Source organism: Dama dama, chromosome 18 (genome assembly GCF_033118175.1).
Source record: "Dama dama isolate Ldn47 chromosome 18, ASM3311817v1, whole genome shotgun sequence".
Taxonomy (NCBI): Eukaryota; Metazoa; Chordata; class Mammalia; order Artiodactyla; family Cervidae; genus Dama; species Dama dama.
In genome coordinates, this window is record NC_083698.1 from 19504122 (window position 1) to 19529194 (window position 25073).

At 39.2% G+C, this 25073-nt stretch overlaps 1 protein-coding gene across 1 annotated transcript in view; it reads left to right on the plus strand.

Annotated features, from left to right (window-relative positions):
- Positions 1-25073, plus strand: part of SCIN (scinderin) — an 81291-nt gene that overhangs the window by 42400 nt on the left and 13818 nt on the right. The window contains exons 5-11 of the mRNA XM_061164991.1: positions 9110-9202; positions 12419-12551; positions 12954-13042; positions 14392-14607; positions 16703-16824; positions 22002-22092; positions 24467-24637. Of these exons, the coding sequence (XP_061020974.1) occupies positions 9110-9202; positions 12419-12551; positions 12954-13042; positions 14392-14607; positions 16703-16824; positions 22002-22092; positions 24467-24637 (915 nt within the window). The remainder of the gene's footprint in view (positions 1-9109; positions 9203-12418; positions 12552-12953; positions 13043-14391; positions 14608-16702; positions 16825-22001; positions 22093-24466; positions 24638-25073) is intronic.

Sequence of the window (25073 nt, forward strand, 5' to 3'; positions counted from 1 at the left end):
ATCAGGGTCTTTCCAATGAGTCAATTCTTTGCATGAGGTGGCCAAAGTACTGGAATTTCAGCTTCAGCATCAGTCCTTCCAATGAATACTCAGGACTGATCTCCTTTAGGATGGACTGGTTGGATCTCCTTGCAGTCCAAGGGACTCTCAAGAGTCTTCTCTAACACCACAGTTGAAAAGCATCAATTTAGGTGGTTTTAATATTATAAAACAGTGTAATGAACATTTATCAGGTTAATTTTTTGCATACATTTTAATTATCTCCTTAGAATAAACTACTTGAGTAGAAGGATTGAATCAAATGATAGGCATCCTTTTTTTTTTTCCATCCAAGTCATTTATTTGAAATGCCATCATATTCCTTAATGTGTATTTATATGCATATGTTGACATGATTTACCTTACATATAAGAGTAAATAGAGTACAGTGTTAGTGGTATAGAGGTGAGCAGAGCTGCTTTCCAAGTGTGAATAGACATAGTTGGTGGAGGAACTCTTTCTTATCTCTGACCTGTATTTTTTAAAATATTACACAAGTGCTGTTGATGCCACACATGCATTTTTCTGAAAATTTATTAAATATTCTTCCATATCCTTAAAATAAAATTATAAAAGAAGTGGCCACCATTCATAGTTTAATTTATGAAGTTTGCTTTTAATAATTTAGTAGCATACCTAGTTAAACTATATATATACAGAGAAACATGCTGTGGAATAATGGGTGGCTGTGACTTTCAGAAGGTGAACAGATGGGTCTTTTGTGTTAGGATATGTGTTTAGTGGACTTTTCACATATCTTGAGACGTATGGTCAACAGAGTAGGCTGGATAGGCCATGCTTTTAAGGCTTTTGTTACTGTTCATCACTCTGAAGAATGTTCCTTCTCGGGAATACTTTTAGAATACTGAATTTTTCCCAACACTGGATATTGTCAGTTTTTTCCTAACCTCTGATGATTATGTGAATAAAAAAATCATAGTTTTACTATTTTACATTTTTTAGTAGCTCTTTCATGCTTGTTTATCTTTTTTTAAGGGCTATTTGCTCCCACAACACTGACAGATGGAAGAACTTCTCTCTTTCAGCCTTTAAGGCCCACAGCATAGGCAGAATCAAGAGGAAAGGGGAGTAGACAGATAGGACTTGGAGAAAAATGGAAGCTATGTGGAGAGGAAGGGAGCGTACCATACCCACTGTGTATAGCATGAGTGCTGCACGGTGTATTTGCTGGCATTGTTCTGATCAGAATGGGAGAAATAAACATGACAATAAATAGAAATATACAATCTCTGCTATGAAACTCCTTCTGCTTCATCTCCAACGACAAGTCCTAAACAGTTAAGTGAAGACTTTTTGACATCGCTAGGAGAGTCAGCACAGCCTGTTAGTTAAGAACACATACTCTCGGGTCAGAGTTCAAATCTGGACTTTGTCATTTACTAGCTGCATGAACTTGTTTCTTCAAGCATAAAATGGGATATTGAAAGTGCCACCTCATAGCTTGTTATGAATATGAAACAATGTAATAAATGTAAAGTGCTTAGAAAGGTGTCTGGTACACATTGATATATAACCGTCGGTTATATTAAGTGTGGCACATTAAGGCACTTGAAAAGTTTTAGTTGAATACATGCAACATAATAAAAAGCAATAAATATATAAATGCATTCCACTACATGGTGTTTAGACAAGTGGGGGTACTATCATTAATGGATAATTTTCAAAGAAATAAAATCATCAGTCTCAGACAAGTATAAAATATCCCATGTCAAGAAAATTGGAGATATCAAGGGAATATTTCATGTAAGGATGGGCATGATAAAGGACAGAAACAGTAAGGACCTAATAGAAGCAGAAGAGGTTAAGAAGAGGTGGCAAGAATACACAGAAAAACTGTACCAAAAAAGTCTTAATGACCTAGATAACCATGACGGTGTGGTCACTCACCTAGAGCCAGACATCATGGAGTCTGATGTCAGGTGGGCCTTAGGAAGTGTTACTACGAACAAGGCTAGTGGAGGTGATGGATTTCCAGTTGAGCTATTTCAAATCCTGAAAGATGATACTATGAAAGTGACTCAATATGTTAGCAAATTTGGAAAACTCAACAGTGACCACAGGACTGGAAAAGGTCAGATTTCATTCCAGTCCCCCCAAAAGGGCAATGCCAAAGGATGTTCAAAGTACCACACAATTGTGCTCATTGTACCTTCTAGGAAGGTTATGCTCAAAAGCCTTCAAGCTAGGCTTCAGCAGTATGTGAACTGAAAACTTCCAGGTGTACAAGCAGGGTTTTGAAAAGGCAGAGGAACCAGAGATCAAATTGCCAACATTTGTTGGATTATAGAAAAAGCAAGGGAATTCCAGAAAAATATCTACTTCTGCTTCACTGATTACTTGAAAGCCTTTGACTGTATGGATCATCACAAACTGTGGAAAATTCTTAAACAGATGGGAATGCCAGACCACCTTACCTTTCTCCTGAGAAAGCTTATAAAAGATTTTACTTTCCTGGACTCCAAAATTACTGTGGACAGTGACTGCAGCCATGAAATTAAAAGACACTTGCTCCTTGGAAGTAAAGCTATGACAAACCTAGACAATGTATTAAAAAGCAGAGATATCACTTTGTCGACAAAAGTCTGTATAGTCAAAGCTACAGTTTTTCCAGCAGTCATGTATGGTTATGAAGGTTGGACCATAAAGAAAGCTGAGTGCTGAAGCATTGACGTTCTTGAACTGTAGTGTTGGAGAAGACTCTTGAGAGTCCCTTGGACTGCAAGATGATCCAACCAGTCAACCCTAAAGAAAACCAACCTTGAATATTCATTGGAAGGACTGATGCTGAAGCTGAAACTCCAATCCTTTGGCCACCTGGTGTGAAGAGCCAACTCATTAGAAAAGACCCTGATGCTGGGAAAGATTGAAGGTGGGAGGAGAAGGGAACTACAGAGGATGAGATGGTTGGATGGCATCACTGACTCAGTGGACATGAGTTTGAGTAAACTTTGGGAGATGGTGAAGGACAGGGAAGCCTGGTGTGCTGCAGTCCATTGAGTCACAAGGAGTCAGACATGACTGAGCAACTGAACAACAACCAGAATCTCAGCCTCAACACGTAGCAGTGTGTAAAACAATCCCTTTGCTTCATTGGGTATCAGTGACCTTTTCTGTAAAATAACAGTATCTGGTTCACAGGAGCTCTTATGAAGTTGAAATTAACATGTGTCTATGTGTGACTCATAGGAGACATTCAGTAAGTGGTAGCTATTACTATGCTGAATAGTATTGTGCTAATTATAATTAGCTGAATCAACCAAAGAGTAGTTGTTTGGTTTTGCTTCTGCCACACCCAGTCAACCTAGGTGAGTTACATGCAGCATTAAGTACAGCCCTGGGGAAGGAAAGTGCACAGCTGCCAGGGAACATGGAAAATATCAGCCTGATTAGAGGAGGTTACTTGGTAGATGCTGGGAAATAATGCTGAGTACGTTATATCCAGCCTCTGGAGGTGCCTTGGAATCCGAGCAGAGGAGTTGGGGGCTCTGTCAGTAGCATCCAACTCAGAATCATCTCAGAGGAGTTGGGGCTCTGTCAGTAGCATCCAATTCAGAATCATCTGCAGATTTCTGGTGCATGCCCGTGTGCTAATTCGCTTCCATTGTGTCTGACTCTTTGCAATCACATGGACTATAGCTCACCAGGCTCCTCTGTCCATGGGATTCTCTAGCCAAGAATACTGGAGTGGGCTGCCATGCCCTCCTCCAGGGGATCTTCCCAACCCATGGATAGAACCCACTTCTCTTATGGCTCCAGTATTGGCAGGCAGGTTCTTTACCACTGGTGCCACCTAGGAATCCTGCAGATTCCTGGGTTTCACCTCAAATTCACTGTAATAGCTGGCAGTTGGGAATCTGTATTTTATCAAGTTACCCAGATGCTGCTTGAGCACATTGAAGCTTAAGAATCACTACTGCCCCGCTTCCCTGATGGCTCAATGATAAAAAATCCCCCCTGCCAATGAAGGGGACATGGGTTCCATCCCTGCTCCAGGAAGATTCCACATGCTTTGAGGCAGCTAAGCCAGTGTGCCACAACTACTGAACCTGTGCTCTAGCGTCTGGGAGGTGCAACTACTGAAGTCCACATGCCCTAGAGCTGTGCTCCACAATGAGAGAAGCCACAAGAGAAGTCTGTGTACCACGACTAGAGAATAGCCCCTTGCTCTCTGCAACTAGAGAAAAGCCTGGGCATCAGTGAAGACCCAGCACAGCCATAAATAAATAAATAAAACAAACAAACAAACAAAAAGAATCACTACTGCAGATAAAAGATGTAAATCGTATCTGGAGTCATCTTCTTGAAACACTGAAGTAAAGTGAAATAGGGAGTCTTCCAGCCACTGTAAAGAATAACTTTCTGGATGAAAAGATGAATGGGGCACTGAAGGAAGGAGGGAATTGACAGGAGTAGGCCTAACCTGTGACTTGAGTGATGAAGAACTTAACTAGGGTGGAGGTTAATATAGACAGGAATCAGAGACTTTCAGCATCATCGGTAAAGAGGGAGAATTCAATGACTAAGCTGCTAAGGGATTCAAAATGAAGGACAGCAGGTATTCAAAACTGATGTCATGATTTTAAGTCCAGGTGGAGAGAGGAATAGAGATTCACTGACACGGGTGGAGAATGGTCAGTTTTGTGGAAAGATAAAGTTAAGTTTGGAGCATGTTAGAGGATGGTGGTACTTTTAAGTGGAAACTTACAGGAAATAATTGAAGGAAAGTGGGGACTCCAAGCTGGAATGGCAGGTCTTGGTTTAGGTGAAACTTTCAAGGAGCATTCTCAGATAAGATTTCTCTGTTTCACTTCCTCTTTAGATTGTTGATACATGTTATTTCACACACAAAGAGTTACACAAGCTAAATGCTCATCAATTGAGAAACCTAAAATGAGTGTTTTAAATTTAGACATTATCTTACCTATTGAGAAAAAGAAAAGCTGTATTTACAGGTTATTTCAGAGATCAAAATGTATGGCCTCGTTGATAAAGTGAACATAGTATTTTTTTCTTTCTAGGAAAGATGTAAAGTTTTTAAGCGTTATGCAGGCAATTGGATTTTTTACAATTTGAGTCATCAGGGAATCCTGTTGGCTCAGCTGGTAAAGCATCTGCCTGCAGTGTAGGAGACTCAGGTTGCATCTCTGGGTTGGGAAGATCCCCTGGAGAAGGGAATGGAAACCTACTTCAGTATTTTTGCTTGGAGACTTCCATGGACAGAGGAGCCTGGTGCGCTATAGTTGATGGGGTCACAAAGAGTCAGACATGACTGAGCAACTTTCACTTCACTTGAATTCAGGCAGTTGGAAATTCGTCCCAGTCAGATATTGGGCAAAATGCTTGGTTATTGAACTGAATTTTAAAATGATACTGGACAACAGATAGCCTCTGTGTACCTCTGGAGTTAAGCCTGTTTCTGGTAAATTCCTGGACTCAATTTCCAACTATGTTACAGTCTGTGCATGAGTGTGTGCTAAGTTGCTTCAGTCATGTCCGACTGTGTGTGTGTGACCCTATGGACTGTAGCCTGCCAGACTCCTCTGTCTGGGATTCTCCAGGCAACAATACTGGAGTGGGTTGCCATGCCCTCCTACAGGGGATCTTCCCCAGCCAGGAATTGAACCCGTGTGTCTTGTGTCTTCTGCATTGGCAGGTGGGTTCTTTACGACTAGCGCCACCTGGGAGGCCCTCTAGTCCTTTGAGAGGCTAATTAAGATCCTTAGCTATGTAGTATAATCTGAAGTCAGGAAGGTTGATTCCTCCAGCTCCATTCTTCTTTCTCAAGACTGCTTTGGCTATTCGGGGTCTTTTGTGTTTCCACATGAACTGTGAAATTTTTTGTTCTAGTTCTGTGAAAAATGCCATTGGTAATTTGATAGGGATCACATTGAATCTGTAGATTGTGTTTGGTTGTATAATCATTTTCACAATATTGATTCTTCCTACCCAGGAACATGGAATATCTTGCCATCTGTTTATGTCATCTTTTATTTCTTTCATTAGTGTCTTATAATTTTCTGTGTTCAGTTCTTTTGTCTCCTTAGCTAAGTTTATTCCTAGATATTTAATTCTTTTTGTTGCAATGGTGAATGGGATTGATTCCTTAATTTCTCTGATTTTTCATTGTTCATATATAGAAATGCATGTGATTTCTGTGTATTGATTTTGTATCCTGCAACTTTGCTAAATTCACTGATTAGCTCTAGTAATTTTCTGATACTATCTTTAGGGTTTTCTATATACAGTGTCATGTCATCTGCAAACAGTGAGAGCTTTACTACTTCTTTTCTGATCTGGATTCCTTTTATTTCTTTTTCTTCTCTGATTGCTGTAGCTAGGACTCTCCATGACATAAATCAAAGCAAGATCCTCTAAGATCCACCTCCTAGAGTAATGGAAATAAAAGCAAAAGTAAATAAGTGGGACCTGATCAAACTTAAAAACTTTTGCACAGGAAAGAAAACTATAAGCAAGGTGAAAAGACCCCTCAGAATGGGAGAAAAATAATAGCAAATGAAACAACTGACAAAGGATTAATTTCCAAAATATACAAGCAGCTCATACAACTCAATACCAAAAAAAAAAACAAAAAAAAAACAACCCAATCAAAAAGTGGGAAAAGACCTAAGCAGACATTTCTCCAAAGAAGACATACACATGGCTAACAAACACATGAAAAGATACTAACATTGCTCATTATTAGAGAAATGTAAATCAAGACTACAATGAGATATCACCTCATACCACTCAGAATGGCCATCATCATTAGGGTTAGGGTTAGGGTTAGGGCTAGAATTAGGGTTAGGGGTTAGGGTTAGGGTTGGGTTAGAGTTAGGGTTAGGGTTAGGCCATCATCATGGCCATCATCAAAAGTCTCCAAACAATGAATGCTGGAGAGGGTGTGGAGAAAAGGGAACACTCTTGCACTGTTAGTGGAATGTAAATTGATACAGCCGCTATGAAAGACGGTATGGAGATTCTTTAAAAATTAGGAATAAAGCCACCATATGACACAGCAATCCCATTCCTAGGCATATATCCTGTGGAAACCAAAACTGAAAAACACACGTGTATCCCATTGTTCATTGCAGCACTATTTACAATAGCTAGAACATGGAAGCAACCTAGATGTCTATCAACAGATGAATGGATAAAAAGTTGTTGTATATATACACAATGGAATATTACTCAGCCATAAAAAGGAACACCTTTGAGTCAGATCTAATGATGTGGATGAACCTAGAACCTATTATACAAAGAAGTAAGTCAGAAAGAGCAAGATGAATACCGTATTCTAATACATAGATACAGAATCTAGAAAAACGGTACTGAAGAATTTATTTATTGGGCAACTGTGGAGAAATAAACATAGCAAATAGACTTATGGACATGGGCAGAGGGGAGGAGAGGGTGAGAGGTATGGAAAGATAACACGGAAACTTACATTACCATATGTAAAATAGATAGCCAACGGGAATTTGCTGTATCACTCAGGAAAACTTAAACAGAGACTCTATCAACCTAGAGTGGTGGGTTGGGGAGGTGGATGGGAGGGAGGTTCAAAAGGGAGGGGATATATGTATACCTATGGCTGATTCACTTTGAGGTTTGACAGAAAACAACAAAATTCTGTAAAGCAATTATCCTTCAATAAAAAATAAATAAAAATAAAACAGATCCTTAGCTAATATGGAACTGTGGTCTGAAAATGAAAAGTTAAGAGTATGCCCCAAATCTCAGACTTACTTAGTCCACTGGGAGATGTCTCAGTGTTAAATATGTCCTTATCCCAAACTATTGATTCCAAATGACTGTCTTCATTGGAGTAGAACTTCAAAAGGGTATATGACATCTTTCACTGCTCTTATAAGGAATACATATTTCTAACCAAGATAAAATTGTTATAAAAAAAAGCAAATTTGGTTGCATTTTAACTTTTGTCTTGATCCTACTTTTAGCAAGAAAAGAAAAACTATATTGCAATCATTTAGTATGTCCAATAATTAAAGGATTTTATGCATCATTGTGTAAGCAAAAAGATGGGCATAGTCCCAGAGGAAAATAAGTCTTTAGTAGATTTCTAAACTCGAGACTGTGCCATACTCATGCATAGATTAGAATTCATATAAATTTTTATTGTTGTCTGATATTCAGTAGTATGTATTTTCATACAGTATATTTGTAAGGAATACTGACTGTAAAACACATTATGCATGGAATCTCATTGTGTATTAAATATTTATTAAATCTAAATGAGTAGCATCTTTGCATTTTTAAACTTGAATTTATATCTTTGTGTTATAAAACTCATTGTTTTGAATAAATTTATATTTGATTCCTCTTCTTAACATACTATGATATTTATGTCAATTAATTAAATTCATTAATTAACATCTTTATAGGCATTTTGGGGGATGATTTTAGTGTACAGAAATTCAGAGCAGATCCAAATGTATTTTCTACCAAGTGTTTTCCTTAAACTTTTGGATTGCATCAGGTGTGCGAAGAGTACATAAGCACATTCATTCATTTGATGTTCGTTTGTTCTGTGTCAAAAATGCAGCAGGAAGCAAAGCATGATATGATTAACTGACATTTTATCTAGCCTGGCCTATATCAATAATAATAATAGTACCCTACCCTCAAAGAGTAATTTTGACCAAGACTTGTTATAATAAATTAACAAAACCTATAGATTGCTTGTAGAAGCAGAGGTTATAGAAGATATTTTGTTGCACAGCTGAACTTAGAACTCATATTTTAATTAATTGCTACTAGTTTTCAAAATTACGGAGACCTACACTTTCAAGTTTGGGATTTCTCTTTCTTGAAAGTTCACATCACCAGCAAACGCAGTGTTTGTTTACTTAATGCTATCGATTGATTTGACCTGTGGGAGAAGGCCAGTTTAGTGTGATTGGTGAGAAATGTCTGAGCCTCGTCATTGCAGTTGCTAATATTTTATAATCTATGACTTTAGAATCTTTTTTTAAAACTTTGCACCATTAATGAGAGGTCTTTATCTTTTTATCTGTACACTTTTTTCTAGGTATTAGGGAAAAAGCCAGAGCTTAGGGATGGAGAAGATGATGATGACATCAAAGCAGATATAACTAATAGGAAAATGGCTAAACTCTACATGGTGAGTTCACTGGTAGGAAGTTCTGTTGTTTTTATTGGACAGGTTGGTGCTGGGGAGACCTGCTGGGGAGGGACTGTTTGCCACAGATGACAATGCTCCTCGTTGCCCTCAAAGAGAAGTGTGTGGGAAGAATTTGTTCTGTGCTTTAACACAGTTATTTAAAACTCCTATTTCTATTACTTTAAAATTTTTTATTAAAAACAACAAATAATTTGCTGTGATTTAAATTAAACAATTATACATATTGTTGCTGTACTAGTTTGCAACAGTTCAGTTCAGTCGCGCAGTCGTGTCCGACTCCTTGCGACCCCATGGACCACAGCACACCAGGCCTCCCTGTCCATCACCAACTCCCGGAGTCCACTCAAATTCATGTCCATTGAGTCAGTGATGCCATCCAACCATCTCATCCTCTGTCGTCCCCTTCTCCTCCCATCTTCAATCTTTCCCAGCGTCAGGGTCTTTTCAAATGAGTCAGCTCTTTGCATCAGGTGGCCAAAGTATTGGAGTTTCAGCTTCAACATCAGTCCTTCCAATGAACACTCAGGACTGATTTCCTTTAGGATGGATTGGTTGGATCTCCTTGCAGTCCAAGGGACTCTCAAGAGTCTTTTCCAACACCACAGTTCAAAAGCATCAATTCTTTGGTGCAAAGCGCAGCCGCTGCTCCTTACCTTGGACGTGGGGTAGCTCTCTTGGCCACTTGCTGCTCCAGCTCCTTGCAGCCGCTGCTCATCGCTCCAGCAATAATATATCCTGATATTTTACATTCAGTACAATGCAGTCAATAAAGTGTTTCCTTCGTAGAGTAAAAAGACGGTAAGCTTTTTCTTATGAAATCCTAATGAGCTATAAAATTGTGACCTTACTTGAAATATCCTGTTTAGCTATCATGAAGTCTTTATTTTTACAAGAGGGCAAGGCTATCAAATCAAACAGCTGGAAGGAAAAAAGGTAAAAACTGTCCTGGGCGTTGGCAGACTTAATTCCATGTTAACTCTATGGGAAGGACTGCCTGGGTGACCTTGGCCAAGACACGGCCATTCTGGGTCTTAGTTTTCTTATCTGAAGAAAGAGAGATTAAATTGGAAGACTACCTAGGTTCCTTCCAACCCACAGTTTTATGATTTTATTGCTGGTGAGGGTAACAAAATCCACACGATGTACCAGGTGAGGAGACTGGTCACATGGCATCCGTTAGGCATTCCCTCCCTTTGTAACTTTCCAAGCACATGATCTGGAGCAGACCACAGTCTCCCTGTGGAACTGAGTCCCTTTCTCATCTCTGATAAGAAGGACTTCTAGTTTCTGCTCTTTAAACGGATGGGCTAGCTCAGACACACTGATTTTTAAATGAAGTTCAAGTTACTGTCTTGTGTAGAATAACTTCCTTTTTTGTAGAAAGAAAGGAGAAGTAGATTCTTTTTTTCTAGATGGCAAAGGAAAATGTCTTTACCACTCCTAAATGCTGATAATTTTAATATAAGCCACACAGAAATTATTATTCTAAAGATTTTGTGACTGCTTATTTTTTATTATTGGGTTTCATTTTTATTAATTTATTTTAAATTAATTTTTAATTAAATTATTTATTTTTAAACAAATTTATTTTAATTTATGTTTATTATTTTTATAATTAGAGTTGGGTTTCTAAAACCCAATTTCAAGAGTTTAACAAACACCTTTTATGTCACCTCATTAAATAAAGCTGTTCTCCCCTCAGATAGCGTCTTGAGATTAAAGAAATAAGCATGAACATGTTAATCTTGGGGCTTCCCTGGTGGCTCAGTTGATAAATAATCTGCCTGCAATGCAGGAGACCAGGGTTCGACCTCTGGGTCGGGAAGATCCCTTGGAGAAGGGAATGGCAACCCATTCCAGATTTCTTGCCTGGAGAATCCCATGGACAGAGGAGCCTGGCAGGTTACAGTCCACAGGGTCTCAAAGAATCGAATACAACAGAGCGACTAACACACACATGTTAATCTTGAGTCAATGCTCTCTCTAGTGGGTGTATCATGTATTGCATACTTCTATTTCTGTCCTGAAAATAATTAGGACTAGCTGAACAGGGCTTCCCAGGTGGCGCTAGTGGTAAAGAGCCTTCCTGACAATGCGGGAGACATCAGAGACTCAGGTTCGATCCCTGGCTAGGGAAGATCCCCTGGCGAAGAGCGTGGCAACCCACTCCAGTACTCTTGCCTAGAGAATCCCATGGACAGAGGAGCCTGGCAGGTTACAGTCCATAGGGTCTCAAAGAGTTGGACACGACTGAAATGACTTAACGCCACAACACAGGGCTAGGAAGCTGAGTCACCTAGGGTAGTTTCTAAAAATACAGAATTCAAACCCCACCGCAGTGCTGTAAAACCCCACCACTCATCTAGGGAGGACCCTCAAATCTGCATATTTAACAAGTGCCCAGGTGGATTACCTTGCAGCCTACCAGGCCTTGAAAAAACTGAGTTCTAACCTAGGAAATTTTGTTAAGACTTTGTAAGCTGTAAGTCTCCAGCTTTTAAAAAAAAAAAAAGGTTCTGTAGCCGTTTCTAAACTTTGGAAGTCTCGGTAAGTTTACTTGTGACACAGATGTCACAAGTTTTATTTTATGATGTTTTATTTGTGACATGAGATTTACTTTGATAATTTATACAAAGTATTTAAGGAGATTACAGGCTCCATATTGAAAAAGTCTGTAAGCATAAGCTATAATGCATCAATGCCTTCCTTACCACAGTGTCTGGCCTATGGTAGTACTCAGTGAATATTGAATGAATGAACGTTTAAGCTTCAGCTTTCTGTGTGTAATGAGTACAAGGTTATCTATTTCAAAGATTTTTATAAAGACTAAGAAATAATCATGTAAAGTTCATTGTGTGGCACCTGGTATATGTGAAAACTGAAACAAACTTTATCCATGATTATTATCACTATTATTTTCTGTGTTGAAACTCAGCTTTTTATTAGTACTTTTATGCTAAAGGGCTTTGAGAAAATCTTTTCCAAGGTATAACTGGGTTCATGAGGGATTTTTTTTTGTCTTTGTTTTCTTTGAAATAGCTTTGTTGAGATATAACTTACATGTGATATAGTTTATCCATTTAAAGTGTGCAGTTCAGTGGTTTTTATTACATGTACAGTGTTGGCAACTGTCACCACGATCACAGTTTAGAACTCACTGATCATCCTCAAGCAAGCTCATGGTTTTCATGTCAGGTTTCAGATGCCAGTGGCTCCATGAAAGTGAGTCTGGTGGCAGAAGAAAACCCCTTCTCCATGGCGATGCTTCTGTCTGAAGAATGCTTCATTTTGGACCATGGTGCTGCAAAACAGATTTTTGTATGGAAAGGTAAAAAAAAAAAAAAATGCCATTGGCATTGTTGACATACTTCAGATTTATATGTATTTCTTCAGAAAGATAAATAAAACATCTTTTCTGACTTAAAAAATTGCTTACCTCTCTGCATGATCTATACAATACAGACATCAAAACCGTATTTTCTTACTATTAGCCTTATTTACCAGGGATGATGGGGTAAAAGAAAGTCTTTGGGCACTAGAAATAGAATTTTTTTATATATTGTATATTATAATATTGTTAAACATATTTAGTATACTAGGAAGTTTTTGTCATTTTTCAGTATTGTAGTTAAATTAAATTCTAATTATGTTTAATTTTTGGTGCACAAGTATCTCTTAATGATGTAATATCTTGCCTCTAAAATTCTCTTTCATTTATGTTGCCTGTTAGGTAAAGATGCTAATCCCCAGGAGAGAAAGGCTGCCATGAAGACTGCTGAGGAATTCCTAGGGCAAATGAATTATTCTACGAATACCCAAGTACGTATGGAAATGAACTAGCTAGGAAAAAATTTTTAAATTTGGGAGCTCATGACATCACCACAAAACTTATGAGCGAATTTAGTTCAAAAAAGCACACACAGACGTCATTCTTAACTATGTGCGTGCAGGGTTATGTCCTGTGCGCCTAGAACTCTCTGTGGAGGATGGAATTTTGCAGAAATAGATTAGACTTTCCATGGGACTCTGTGATTAGAATAAAAAGCCCATTCACTTCCTGCACAGGCTTTAAGTCCAGATGGTCAAGCACAGTTGAATTAACTGAGAGCATATATCAGTTATTCCTTAGAGCAAGTTGTATAAACAGGGACTAACTCCAATACTCTGGCCACCTCATGCCAAGAGTTGACTCATTGGAAAAGACCCTGATGCTGGGAGGGATTGGGGGCAGGAGGAGAAAGGGACGACAGAGGATGAGATGGCTGGATGGCATCACCGACTCGATGGACGTGGGTTTGGGTGGACTCCGGGAGTTGGTGATGGACAGGGAGGCCTGGCGTGCTGTGATTCATGGGGTCGCAAAGAGTCGGACACGACTGAGCAGCTGAACTGAACTGAACTGAATGCCCGGAAAATAGTTGCCTTCATGGAGATTAACTTAGACACTGACTAGTTGCTCTTCTTTTCTGAATCTCCTAGCTTCATCTTTTCTCTTCATTTTTATGTCCCGGCAAAAGTAGCTCAAGGAGATCATTTCTTTCAGGTCATGGGCCTCCTATGAACATAATATAGAAAAACAGTCAAACTTATTTGACTGTAATGGTAACATATGAAATGACTTGATTCTTCTCTCAAACATCCACATTCATTGGCAATTACTTTAGCTATAAGAAAAAAAGCAGGGTTGAATTGTTTTAGCTTCATATATGATACTTTTCCTTTTGCATTCATATAAGGATTCCAGTTTCTAAGTTTGCATTTGTCATCTTTAAAAAAAAGGATCCTCCTTGCATTTCCTTAGTTTTTTCTCCACAACTAGATTAATGTTTTTCTTTGGCCTCTTATTTTTCTGTTTATAATTATTATTGTTTAGTCACTAGTCATGTTCAACTACTTGCGATGCCACAGACTATATCCTGCCAGGCTCTTCTTTACATGGAATTTCCCAGGCAAGGATACTGGAGTGGTTGCCATTTCCTTTTCCAGGGGATCTTCCTGACCCAGAGATCAAACCCATGTCTCCTGCATTGGCAGATTCTTTACCACTGCGCCACAAGGGAAGCCCAAACCAGAGCAGCTGAACAGAGACATGAGCCCTGGACCCTTGGATTAAAAGTCTGATGCTTTACCCACTGAACTAATAATAGTAATAATTTTTTACATTTCAGATTCAAGTTCTTCCAGAAGGAGGTGAAACACCAATCTTCAAACAGTTCTTTAAGGACTGGAGAGATAGAGATCAGAGTGATGGCTTCGGGAAAGTGTATGTCACAGAAAAAGTGGCTCAAATAAAACAAATTCCATTTGATGCCTCAAAATTGCACAGTTCTCCACAGATGGCAGCCCAGCATCATATGGTGGATGATGGTTCTGGCAAAGTGGAGGTACTTACATATTTCTCTTTATTTGTTTGTCAAGCCCATTTATGCCAGTTTATGTGGAAATATAACTTCAGGAAGCTACACATTGTAAAAATGTGCATTTTAATGATTAATAAAGATTATCCAAGACTGTATATTAAACCAGGTAGTTGAAAGTTGGAAGACGACATTGTCTGACCTTCAGTCCTAGTGTATAGTGTGTTTGCTGAGATTCTAAGAAGCCAGGTAATTTGTGTGAGATCACCTAATCACCTTAGAGGCCTCCAAGGAACCCAGCTGCCTCCATCTCGTTTCCTGGTCCAAGCCTGCTTCTGCTTTCGGATAGACTTGGCCAGTGTGGGTACATTGCTCCGAAAGCTCCACGGACTTAAGTCTGTCCTTCCCTTGCACCTTTGGGGTGTTCAGAAAGGCAAATTCTGTGTTACGTGCCAACCTCACAGATGTTTCTGGAGTATTCAAAATGAATTTGTTGATTATTGCCATTTTCTGACAAAAACTGTTGAAACCCACCTAAGAATTCTGCCTAACTAAAATCTCTTCATGTTTGGTCTACCGTTGAGTCATCTAACTTAAGGGGAACCGTGTAAGATCGCTTCTGTCCTAGAGAACGCTGGTGGCTCTCCACAGTCTTCCTGAGAACATCCGTCCTTAGCTGGGCCTCCCAGGCCTTCCACAGCCTCGAGGGCTCCTCCCCTCCGCCATCTGGGTGACATTCCCACTCCTCCTCTGTAACTCAGTTAAGTCACAAGCTTCATCTCTTCTGAAGAGACTTCTCTCTGCACTGAAATGTCTCTCTCTGTTCTCAAGCCAGAAGTCATGTTCTTCACAGATTCATTGCAGAAGTACCACAGGATTGTTCACTTACTTAGAGATTTCTCCTCCCAGACCTCTTGTTGTTCCTTGAGGGAAGAAATTGAATAATCTATCTCTTCATTCCCAGAGCTTATCACACACTGCTCAGACCAAAGTCTATAGTAAGAGATTTAAGAAGGTGTTTTTCCCCTTTTCAAAGGCTTCAAGTGTGAGTCTAAGCTGGGCAGGGCTTATGGGAACTGCAAAGAGAGAAGTGCCTCCTGTGGCCGCTGTCAGAGGGTTATCAGCTTTGGGGCCCGAGTCTGTGTCCTGCTCAGACATCCTTTTCTGGAGCTCAGCACAGCCAGAGAGCCCCGTGGTGGACATGGGTGCCCAGCTCCAAATGTGTCCTGGCTGCAGTCTCCATATCGGAGCGTAGTGTTCTGAGATGTCCTCCCACGCCACCCTGGGAAGCTGACATCCAGGATTTTCTCTAGGATTTTGGGTTTAGCCAAGCCATGCTGCCGTTGTTCCTCTGGGATGGAGCAGGAAGGCTGCTCTCTGAAAGCACTGCTCTGCTCCACTCTACTTGCTCATCTTCAATTTCAAAACAGAGGATCTATCCTGAGCCTCCCCGGGATGCAGGCAGTGTCTGCGATCTCTCACTCATGTGTTACTTTCCCATTTCATTTACAGCTCTCTCTCCAACTTTTAACCTTTAGTTAAAAGTATCTTTAGCTTGTGATGAGGAGGAGGAAATAGAAAGTAGCTAGTTCTGCCTGCTTCTATCTTAGTCAGTCTTATGGCACATTTTGAAAATAGAAGTCATGCAAGTTGGCATTTTTATTGTTTGGTCACAATCTGCCACTCTTACCTGGGAAAAAAAACAGTCTCATGCCTTAAAGCACAGGGAAGAAGTTTTAAAAAATTGCCTCCCAACTGATGAAAAATTTACATAAGTTAAGAGATGTATTTCTGAGATGACTATTTCGGTTTGTTGTTTCACTCGAGTGTCATGTTATTTTCACTGATCAATCAAACAATAGTTATTTATTAACCAACAGGCTCACAACTGAGATAAATACCACAAAGGGTGTAAAAGAAAAAAATATAAAAGAACTATAAGCGTGTAAGAAGTCAATAACCAAATTGACAAAAATGTCTTCCTGTTGCTTGATTTGTAACTAGTTAGAAAAGTAAAAGGTTTTTAATGACAGATCTAAACCAAAATGTTTTTTTAAACCTTAGAGAAGTATTATTAGATAAAGAAGATTTTTATTTTGAGACACATATTTATTCCTTTTAGATTTGGCGTGTAGAAAACAACGGTAGGGTTGAAATTGACCGAAACTCCTATGGTGAATTCTATGGTGGTGACTGCTACATTATACTTTACACTTATCCCAGAGGACAGATTATCTACACCTGGTAAGTTTCCCTCTTTCATAAAATCTCAAGTTTTGTAGAGGCCACCTTTTGCTCCAGAGTTAAATTTCATTAAATTCCATGCAATGTGGGATAAAAAATTATCCTATAAAGCTCCTAGTGAGCTTTGTATAACAAGAATGTCGTATTTTCTTCTAGTGTGATTTTGGCTATGTTTTTGTAGCTGCTGTCCATAAGCAGTTTAGATAATAGTCATCCTTACTAATTTAGGAGAAAGGTTTTGATAGCTGAAGGGGAGTGTTCATTTAGTGGAGATGTAGTTGAATAACCTTTCTCCTTTGAAAGCTAACAACACTCCAGCTGGCCAGCATCAGGTACATTTTAACAATAAGTTAAAATTCACAGAGGCTCATCCTGATTGGAGTTGCAACATTTCAATGAATCAGATACTCTAAGGCATGTATATAATTTATGGTTCTATTTCAGACTCTGGAGATCTCAAACTGATTCATCCTTATTCTTTGTCCTCATGAAATTCATAGCAGTACTAAATAAAAAATACTATTGCTTCCATTTCTTATCCTTTTTTTGCATAATGATTTGAGTTAATTGAAGGTTAAGTGTATTTCCCTGGTGGCTCGGATGGTATAGAATCTGCCTGCAATGCAGGAGACCTGGGTTTGATCTTCAGGTCAGGAAGGCCCCCTGGAGAAGAAAATGGCAACTCACTCCAGTATTCTTGCCTGGGGAATCCATGGACAGAGGCGCCTGATGGGCTATGGTCCATAGGGTCGCAAAGCCTCAGGACATGACTGAGTAACTAACACGTTCGCCTTCAAGTTGACTTAGAGTCAGTGCCAATGGGAACGTCCAACCGAGTAAGTGAAGTACACAGAGCATGCTGGACTAGTCCAAAGGGACGGGATTCTGCAACAAATCACGTGATGCTGGATTTTCAGGCTATTTATGAAGTGAGATCAGATAAAGTGGAATATTGCTGAGAAGACTGAGGAAAAGAAAAGAATTTTCCAAAAAGATATTAAAGCTGAGAGGTGTAGGTTGAAGTTGTGAGGATGACGCAGGATCCTGCCTTTGCCTACGTGGTGGTAGCTGTCTTCAGTGAGGATACTGAATAGACAGGGACTCAGGTGTCTGCTGATAAGCTGACTTTTCTCTATGGTGAGTGTCCCACCGGATGACAGAGTCATCTGTCCTCACAGTGTGACCACTTCCCCCTTATACTGGCCAGTGCCTTGAGCTTAACCAAGATCAGGAGATGAGATGATTGTCCCCACCCCATGGGTTCTTGGTACCCCGAGGGTGGTCTGGAAACCAGGTTTGTCAGCGTCACAGGGGAGCTGGTTAGAAATAGAGAATATCAGGCCCCACCTTTGACCTACTAAAGCGGAACCTGTGTTTTAACAAGTTCTCAGGATGATTCAGAATCACTTTAATGATTGACAGGCACTGCCTTAGGCAATAGTTCCGAACACTAGCTGCACATACTAACCGGGATAATTTTTCCCAAAGCTGAATACCTGGTGCCCTTTTTATACCAAATAAATCAGACCTCCAGTTGGTGGGACTCCTGAGTTTCTTATGTACACCATGGCATTAATGAGAACCACTGTGTTCAGAGACATTTCTGACCCCACAGTCGCATCATATCCTGTCAAAGATGAATATATTTAGCTCTTTAGCTCTGTGTTTAAGATGCCATCTTCATAGCAACCAGTTTTTTTGAGCAGTATGTTTGTGCTAGCAAAATGCTAAATGTTTCCATGTATTATCTCTCTTCCTCACAATCAGGTAATTTTCAAAAGATATAAAAGGAGGGGGGAATCAGATAGAGTAAATAATTTAATGCAAAGTCACAACTCTTGTAACGGGTGAAGCGACATTTCACACCCTGACCTGCAGCTATCTTTAAGGCCTGTCTGCAGCTATCCCCTGGTAGAAGCAATTTCCTTTTCTAAAGTTTTAATTCAGAAAAGTATCTGTGCAAAGCATGGCATCTGTAGGGATAAATTCATTGTAAGTACATAATGAATTTACATTACTTACATTCTGAGTAAGCTTTTCTTTTACATTCTGTTTCTTGGTCTTCCTCTAAATTCTTTTTGGTATGTAAAAAATATAGTTAATAATTGTGGCACTTAGATCAAACAGGAAAGATTAAATAAGTAATTCAAGAGAATGTTTTGAGGAATGAGCAATTTGCAATCCACATAAATAACTATGTGGATATAGATAAAACAGATTAAAACAGGTTATAAATTTTGAATGTAAAAGCTGTTCTTTAAATCATTTGAAAGTGTCCATTGAGCACTTTCTGTATGCCAAGCACTGAGCTAGATACTAAAGATACAATGGTGAAAAAAACATTCCCCAAGAATTATACTTAAAGAGAGAAGGATGGTTATCAGCCATTTCAATGAAGTATGAAGGTTTAAGATAAAATCAAGCTGAATGATCTGTGTAGAATTAGGAAGAGACACTCAAGCTCACTGCTAGGTCATTGGTGAAGGACTCCTAAAAGGGACATCTAAGTGGGAGCAGAGATGGGAGCAGATAGGAAGGTGTTCCTAGCTCTAATCTATCAGTAATGGTGTATGGCACGAGCAAAGTTAGGAAGCAAAAGATAAAACCAGTGAATGAGAAGCAGCCAAGTGATTAGTTGGGCTTCCCTAGTGACTCAGACAGTAAAGAATCTGCCTGCATTGCCAGAGACCTGGGTTTGATCCCTGGGTCGGGAAGATCCCCTGGAGGAGGGCATGGCAACCCACTCCAGTATTCTTGCCTGGGAAATCTCATGGACAAGAGGAGCCTGGCGGGCTACAGTCCATGGGGTCGTTTAATAGCACAGATGTTAAATTTGTCAGTTTTGTTGATGTATAGTTTGCAGAACTTTGAAACCTTCCATAAACATAGTGAGAAGGCATTTAGAAAATGCCTCCTGAAGACTAGCTTCAAACTAAACAACTTTTCAGTTTATGTGGTCATTTCAGTCATGGGATATGAATAGATTAAGTCCAAGAGGCAGAGTTAAAGGTGACAAACTTGAATGAAATCACTGCTGAATACACAAATTTGTCTTTTTATTTCTGAAGCTACTGATACTCTAAAATGACAAGAGAAAACTAACTTCAGCAGTGATCTTTTCTCTGAACTGTCAAGTAATTGAAATTAAACAAACTTTGATCAGTGGTGATAATGAGTCTCTTGAAGCAGTAAATTCCATTTTCATGCAGCATTTATTTTTAATGAGTAACAAGTACCACCGATTTATAAAGAAGAAATCATATCAAAGTAGATAGCTTCTTTTCTCCCTCTAAGCACAGGATTTCAAAGTTAGAGGCAAAGAGCAATTTTCTTATGGTCTTGATTACAGTGCAGTCCTTGACTGCCTGGGTCACAGATCCATAAAGCAAATTAGTTTGAATCTGTGTGGGTGAAAGCGTGGTCACTTTGACAGGAAGAGAAAGAGGGGTTTGAGATAAACAGTGAAATATTTATTAAGAGTGTCAGAAGGCAAAAGTTTGCTGAGGGTTTTCACTATTGCTGATTGAAATACTCCAGGAAAGAAAAAAAACAAAACAAAATGATGACAAAAGTTTAGTGATGTTGTCTGTTAGCTGGTGTTTTCCTGAAGAAAAAATAGAAAATGAAGAAATATCCAAGAAATTGCCGAGCTAGGGAATAAAGGACAGGTGATGACAGAGCCTGCTGCTTCCTCAGCTGTGCTCCTCCCCACCTGGTGCTTCCAGCGGCTCCCAGAAGTGTTTGCTAGTGTGACAGGCTCATGGAACATTTCAGCTATTTGCATTAAAAGACTGTATCTTCATGTGTGCCCTTATTATGGAAAGCATTTTCTATTTTTTTAAACATATGTCTGACATGAGCATGTCCTTTTTTTTTTCACCCCATTGTACAACATTTTCATATCAACCATTTGACTCTGTTGGTTCAATGAAATATTCTGAGATAAATGAGACATGCTTCCTACATTCAGTGCTGGGGGGTATGTGTGTGCATGTGTGGTGTGTGTGTGTGTGTATGTGTGGTGTGTGTGTGTGTATGTCTGTGTGTGTGTGTGTGTGTGTGTGTGTGTGTGTGTGTTGTCCAGGTTGGGAGCCTATTGTTTGTCTGGTTCTGGGTATGGAATAGGTAGGTCACTCTCAAACCTTCAGAAGAAAGAATAGAATTAATTGTCAGAATCCGTTTCCATCTTTGGTGTTCTTCCTGCTAGCCTGCGGTCATGTAGAGACAGGAGGATTGGGTACAAACAATGCTCAGTGCTTTTCACTGGCTTTTCCCTCCCACAGTCATCGAACAAGCAGATCTCCCAGAGGCTGTTGTGTAGGTGAAGCCAGTGTTTAGAGTTAGAGCCACAAGTTATCCTAGAAAGAGAAGTTACCAATGAACTCGATGAACTGATTTATTGACTCCTCTCTGGTCACTGATACTTTAGCTTCTCTTACCATTTTATTCATAATTCCTTTAAAGAATGACCAGAATGACAAAATGGGGGCCTCTCCATTGCCTGTGTGTGGGTGTGTGTGCTCACTTGATTCAATCGTGTCCAACTCTTTGCAACACTATAGACTGCCCGCCAGGCTCCTCTGTTGATGGGATTCTCCAGGCAAGAGTATTGGAGTGGGTTGCCATGCCCTCCTCCAGGGGATCTTCCTGACCCACAGATTGAACCTGCGTCTCCCGTGTCTCCTGCATTGCAGACAGATTCTTTACCCACTGAGCCAATTGGAAAGCCCCTCCATTGCTGGGTCCACACATTTGTTACTATGCTCACCAAATAGTCATGGAAAAAAAAGGGCCTCTAGTATCCAGCCCAATAGATGTAGCTCATATACTACTCAAATGGATTATTTTCACTGTTGAGATTGTTTCCCAAAATAGGCAGCTCCAAGTTGAAATCAGACAGAATAGACTACTTAGCTAAGTTATTATGGAACTAAAAATGGACCCTTGAAATGGAGATTAAAAATATCTGTGATATGTTGTTCTAAACAATACATAGGCTAGATCATGGCTCAGTGTTAGTACTTTAAAAAACAATAGCATTTATGGCTTTTTAATGTCAAAACAGCAAGGTTTCTTCTTGATCTTTCATAATAACTCAAGTTTCTGTTTGAAATGCCTACCTTAGAAGATCTTAAAACTTAAATACAAGCTAATTTGTTTTACTTTGGTTCCTCCAGGCAAGGAGCAAATGCCACGCGGGATGAGCTGACAACCTCTGCATTCCTGACTGTTCAGTTGGATAGATCCCTTGGGGGACAGGCTGTGCAGGTTGGGATATTGTTACCCCCTAAACTCATACAAGTTTTGCAAGCCCAATGTCTTGTTAAAACCCTTCTCCCACGTCGAGATGCAGATTTGACACTTTCTAAATATTTCCTTTTTTTCATTTCAGAATTTAAATATTCCTAGTCTCATGCCGTACTTGTTCTCTCAGATTCTGGAAAAGAGGGGACAAATTTTTAAAAATAGAAACAAAAATTGGCTATTAACAGATTTAGAGCCCCAAAGAATCTTTCCTTTAGAATCATTTGAGATCAATGGCAGCCACTTGTTACTAGGTATTAAAACCGTTCTATCTGAGTTATCACTTCCAGCTGATCACTTTCCAGTTTTCAAATCTTTATACATTTCAGATCTTTATAAATCAAATCTCTATCTAAATTATTACCTGATTCAAAGGTAATAATTAATTAGAAAAGCAAGTCCGATACTTTAGTGCATAATATGTAAGATGTAGAGGTCCAATCTGGTCTTCTAGCTGGTTTTCTTTCCATCTTGGTTTTTAGTTCCTAAACAAAGCAAGTTAGACTTAAATTTAAAGATGCATATTAATTTTTTAAAATAAACTAACATTGTTAATTGTCAATTAACAAGTTAATAAGATTATTAAATTCTTTAAATATACTTAACTCTCTGTGACCTTCCCCGTGAACTATTTATTACATTCATTTCCTGAATGAAATATGTCTAAGAACTGACATCATCAATGTCATTTAATCAATCTTTCAACTGTTCTTACCAAGTGACACAAAATTTTGAAGATATGCATTGTGCCTTATAAATTCTAAATTTCACAGTTAATTACTAATATTTAATACACCCAATGAATGAATTTGTCAACCATTTGAATCCTGAATTAACAATGAAATCGTAATGCCTCAGTTTACCACTAGATGGCAGAGGTTTACAATAAATAAAATCACTATTTTAAACATTCCTTCATACAGTTATTAACAGTACTGAAAAGTTTTCAATTTACCTTTCTCTCTTTCTCTTTGTCCTTGCTGTGTTGCTTGCGGGATCTTACTTCCCCGATCAGGGATCGAACCTGAACTCCCTGCAGTGGAAGTGCAGTCCTAAGCATGAACTGCCAGGGAATTTCGCTTTTTCTTTCCAGTTTTCATTCACAGTGGAGAATGGGTTTTAATCAGTAGCCCTCTTTCTCTCCATCCGGTAATTGAGGTTTTCTCAGTGGTATGGGAAATGCTAAGCCAACAGGAGTTTTAGGTACTCTTAGCTAACCTTGCCCCAAGCTTTGGGGTTGTGACTCAAAACACAGTTTCATAATTGGCTACTTGCTTATTTAAATAAATGTCTGCTAACTGCAGGTTATCTGTGGAGTTACTTTCACTGCTCCGTAGGCCTCCCCACGATGGTGTGTACTTCAGCATTCTCATTCACTTGGTTTCTGGAAAAAAAAAAACAAACAGACCAAGGTAGGGGAGATGGTTCAATTTTTGCAAAAGGCAAGGTAATTGAAAAAAATAGGAGACTGACACAAAATTTGAACTCTTTATGTAAATAAATGCATCAATAGTTTATGCAAAATATAGGCAATTCATGTCTAATCCAGTATCTGACTGTTAAACTAATAGATGAAATTAAGTCATTTACCATTTATTTTCTTCAATTTCCTTATCCTGACAAATGATTATATTAAGTAAATCTACTATTAACCATTTCTACAGGTAAGTTAAAAAGTAAAAGTCTATTCTGTTTATTTTGCCAGCATTTGATGTTTGGATTGAAATCTTTGTTCACTCCTAGATTATGGTGGTGGCCCAGATGGTAAAGAATATACCTGCAATGCAGGAGACCTGGGTTAGATCCCTGGGTTGGGAAGTTCCCTTGGAGAAGGGAATGGCAACCCACTCCACTGTTCTTGCTGAAGAATCCCATGGATAGAGGAGCCCGGCAGGCTATAGACCATGGGGTCACAAAGAGTCAGACACGACTGAGTGACTAACATGTTCACACGTGTTCATCTACATCTCCAAAAGTGAAAAACAACGAAGTGCTATCTTTGTCATCTTTTATACAAATTACTCTTTTTTTTTTACATCTTTGTGCTAAGATGCAAGTGGTACAGTGTGGAAGCAGAAAGCAGTGCAATGTGGTATTGTACCCACCTCCCCCCGCCCCAGTGTGCTGTATCTGGAATAACGAATGGTTCCTAAGTCAGCAAGGAAGCTGTGCTTGGTTATTATTAACCTATATTTTCTGTTAATCATCATTCCTCCTGCATTTGACTTTTTATTTACTTTTAATTTTGTTTTCGAAAAGAAAAGTAAGGACGTCTTTGGAAATACAGCCTTCTTTCATTGCCCTCTTTATTACATTTCTTTATCCCCTCTGCCCCCAGATTCGAGTCTCCCAAGGCAAAGAACCTGCTCACCTGCTGAGTTTGTTCAAAGACAAACCGCTCATTATTTACAAGAACGGAACATCAAAGAAAGAAGGTCAGGCGCCAGCCCCCCCTACACGCCTCTTTCAAGTCCGAAGAAACCTGGCTTCGATCACCAGAATTGTGGAGGTAATGTCACGCAGTCAATAAAACCTGCCCTGCTCATGGACTTCCCAGTGGACCCGAGCCATCAGCCAATATTAGTCTTTAAAAAAAAGTGGCAAGTAAACCCCTTTCATTGCTATAATTTATCCAGTGTTCACCATTAAAAATACTAAAAGCAGGAGAATCAAGTAAAAAGTTAAAAAGTTAATCAGATACCAGGCCTCTCCTATTTTTCGGCCACATTGTAACAAAACAAATGGATTTAAGACTAATGGAGAGGGGACAAGGTATACCTATGACTGATTCATGTTGATGTTTGGCAGAAACCAACACAATACTGTGAAGCAATTATCCTTCAGTTAAAAATAAATTGAATTATATACAGAAGAAGAAGAATGTAACAAATCAAGTTGTTGAAGGCATGAGACAGCTTAAGCTCTGTCTTGAAATGCCTGGGGGA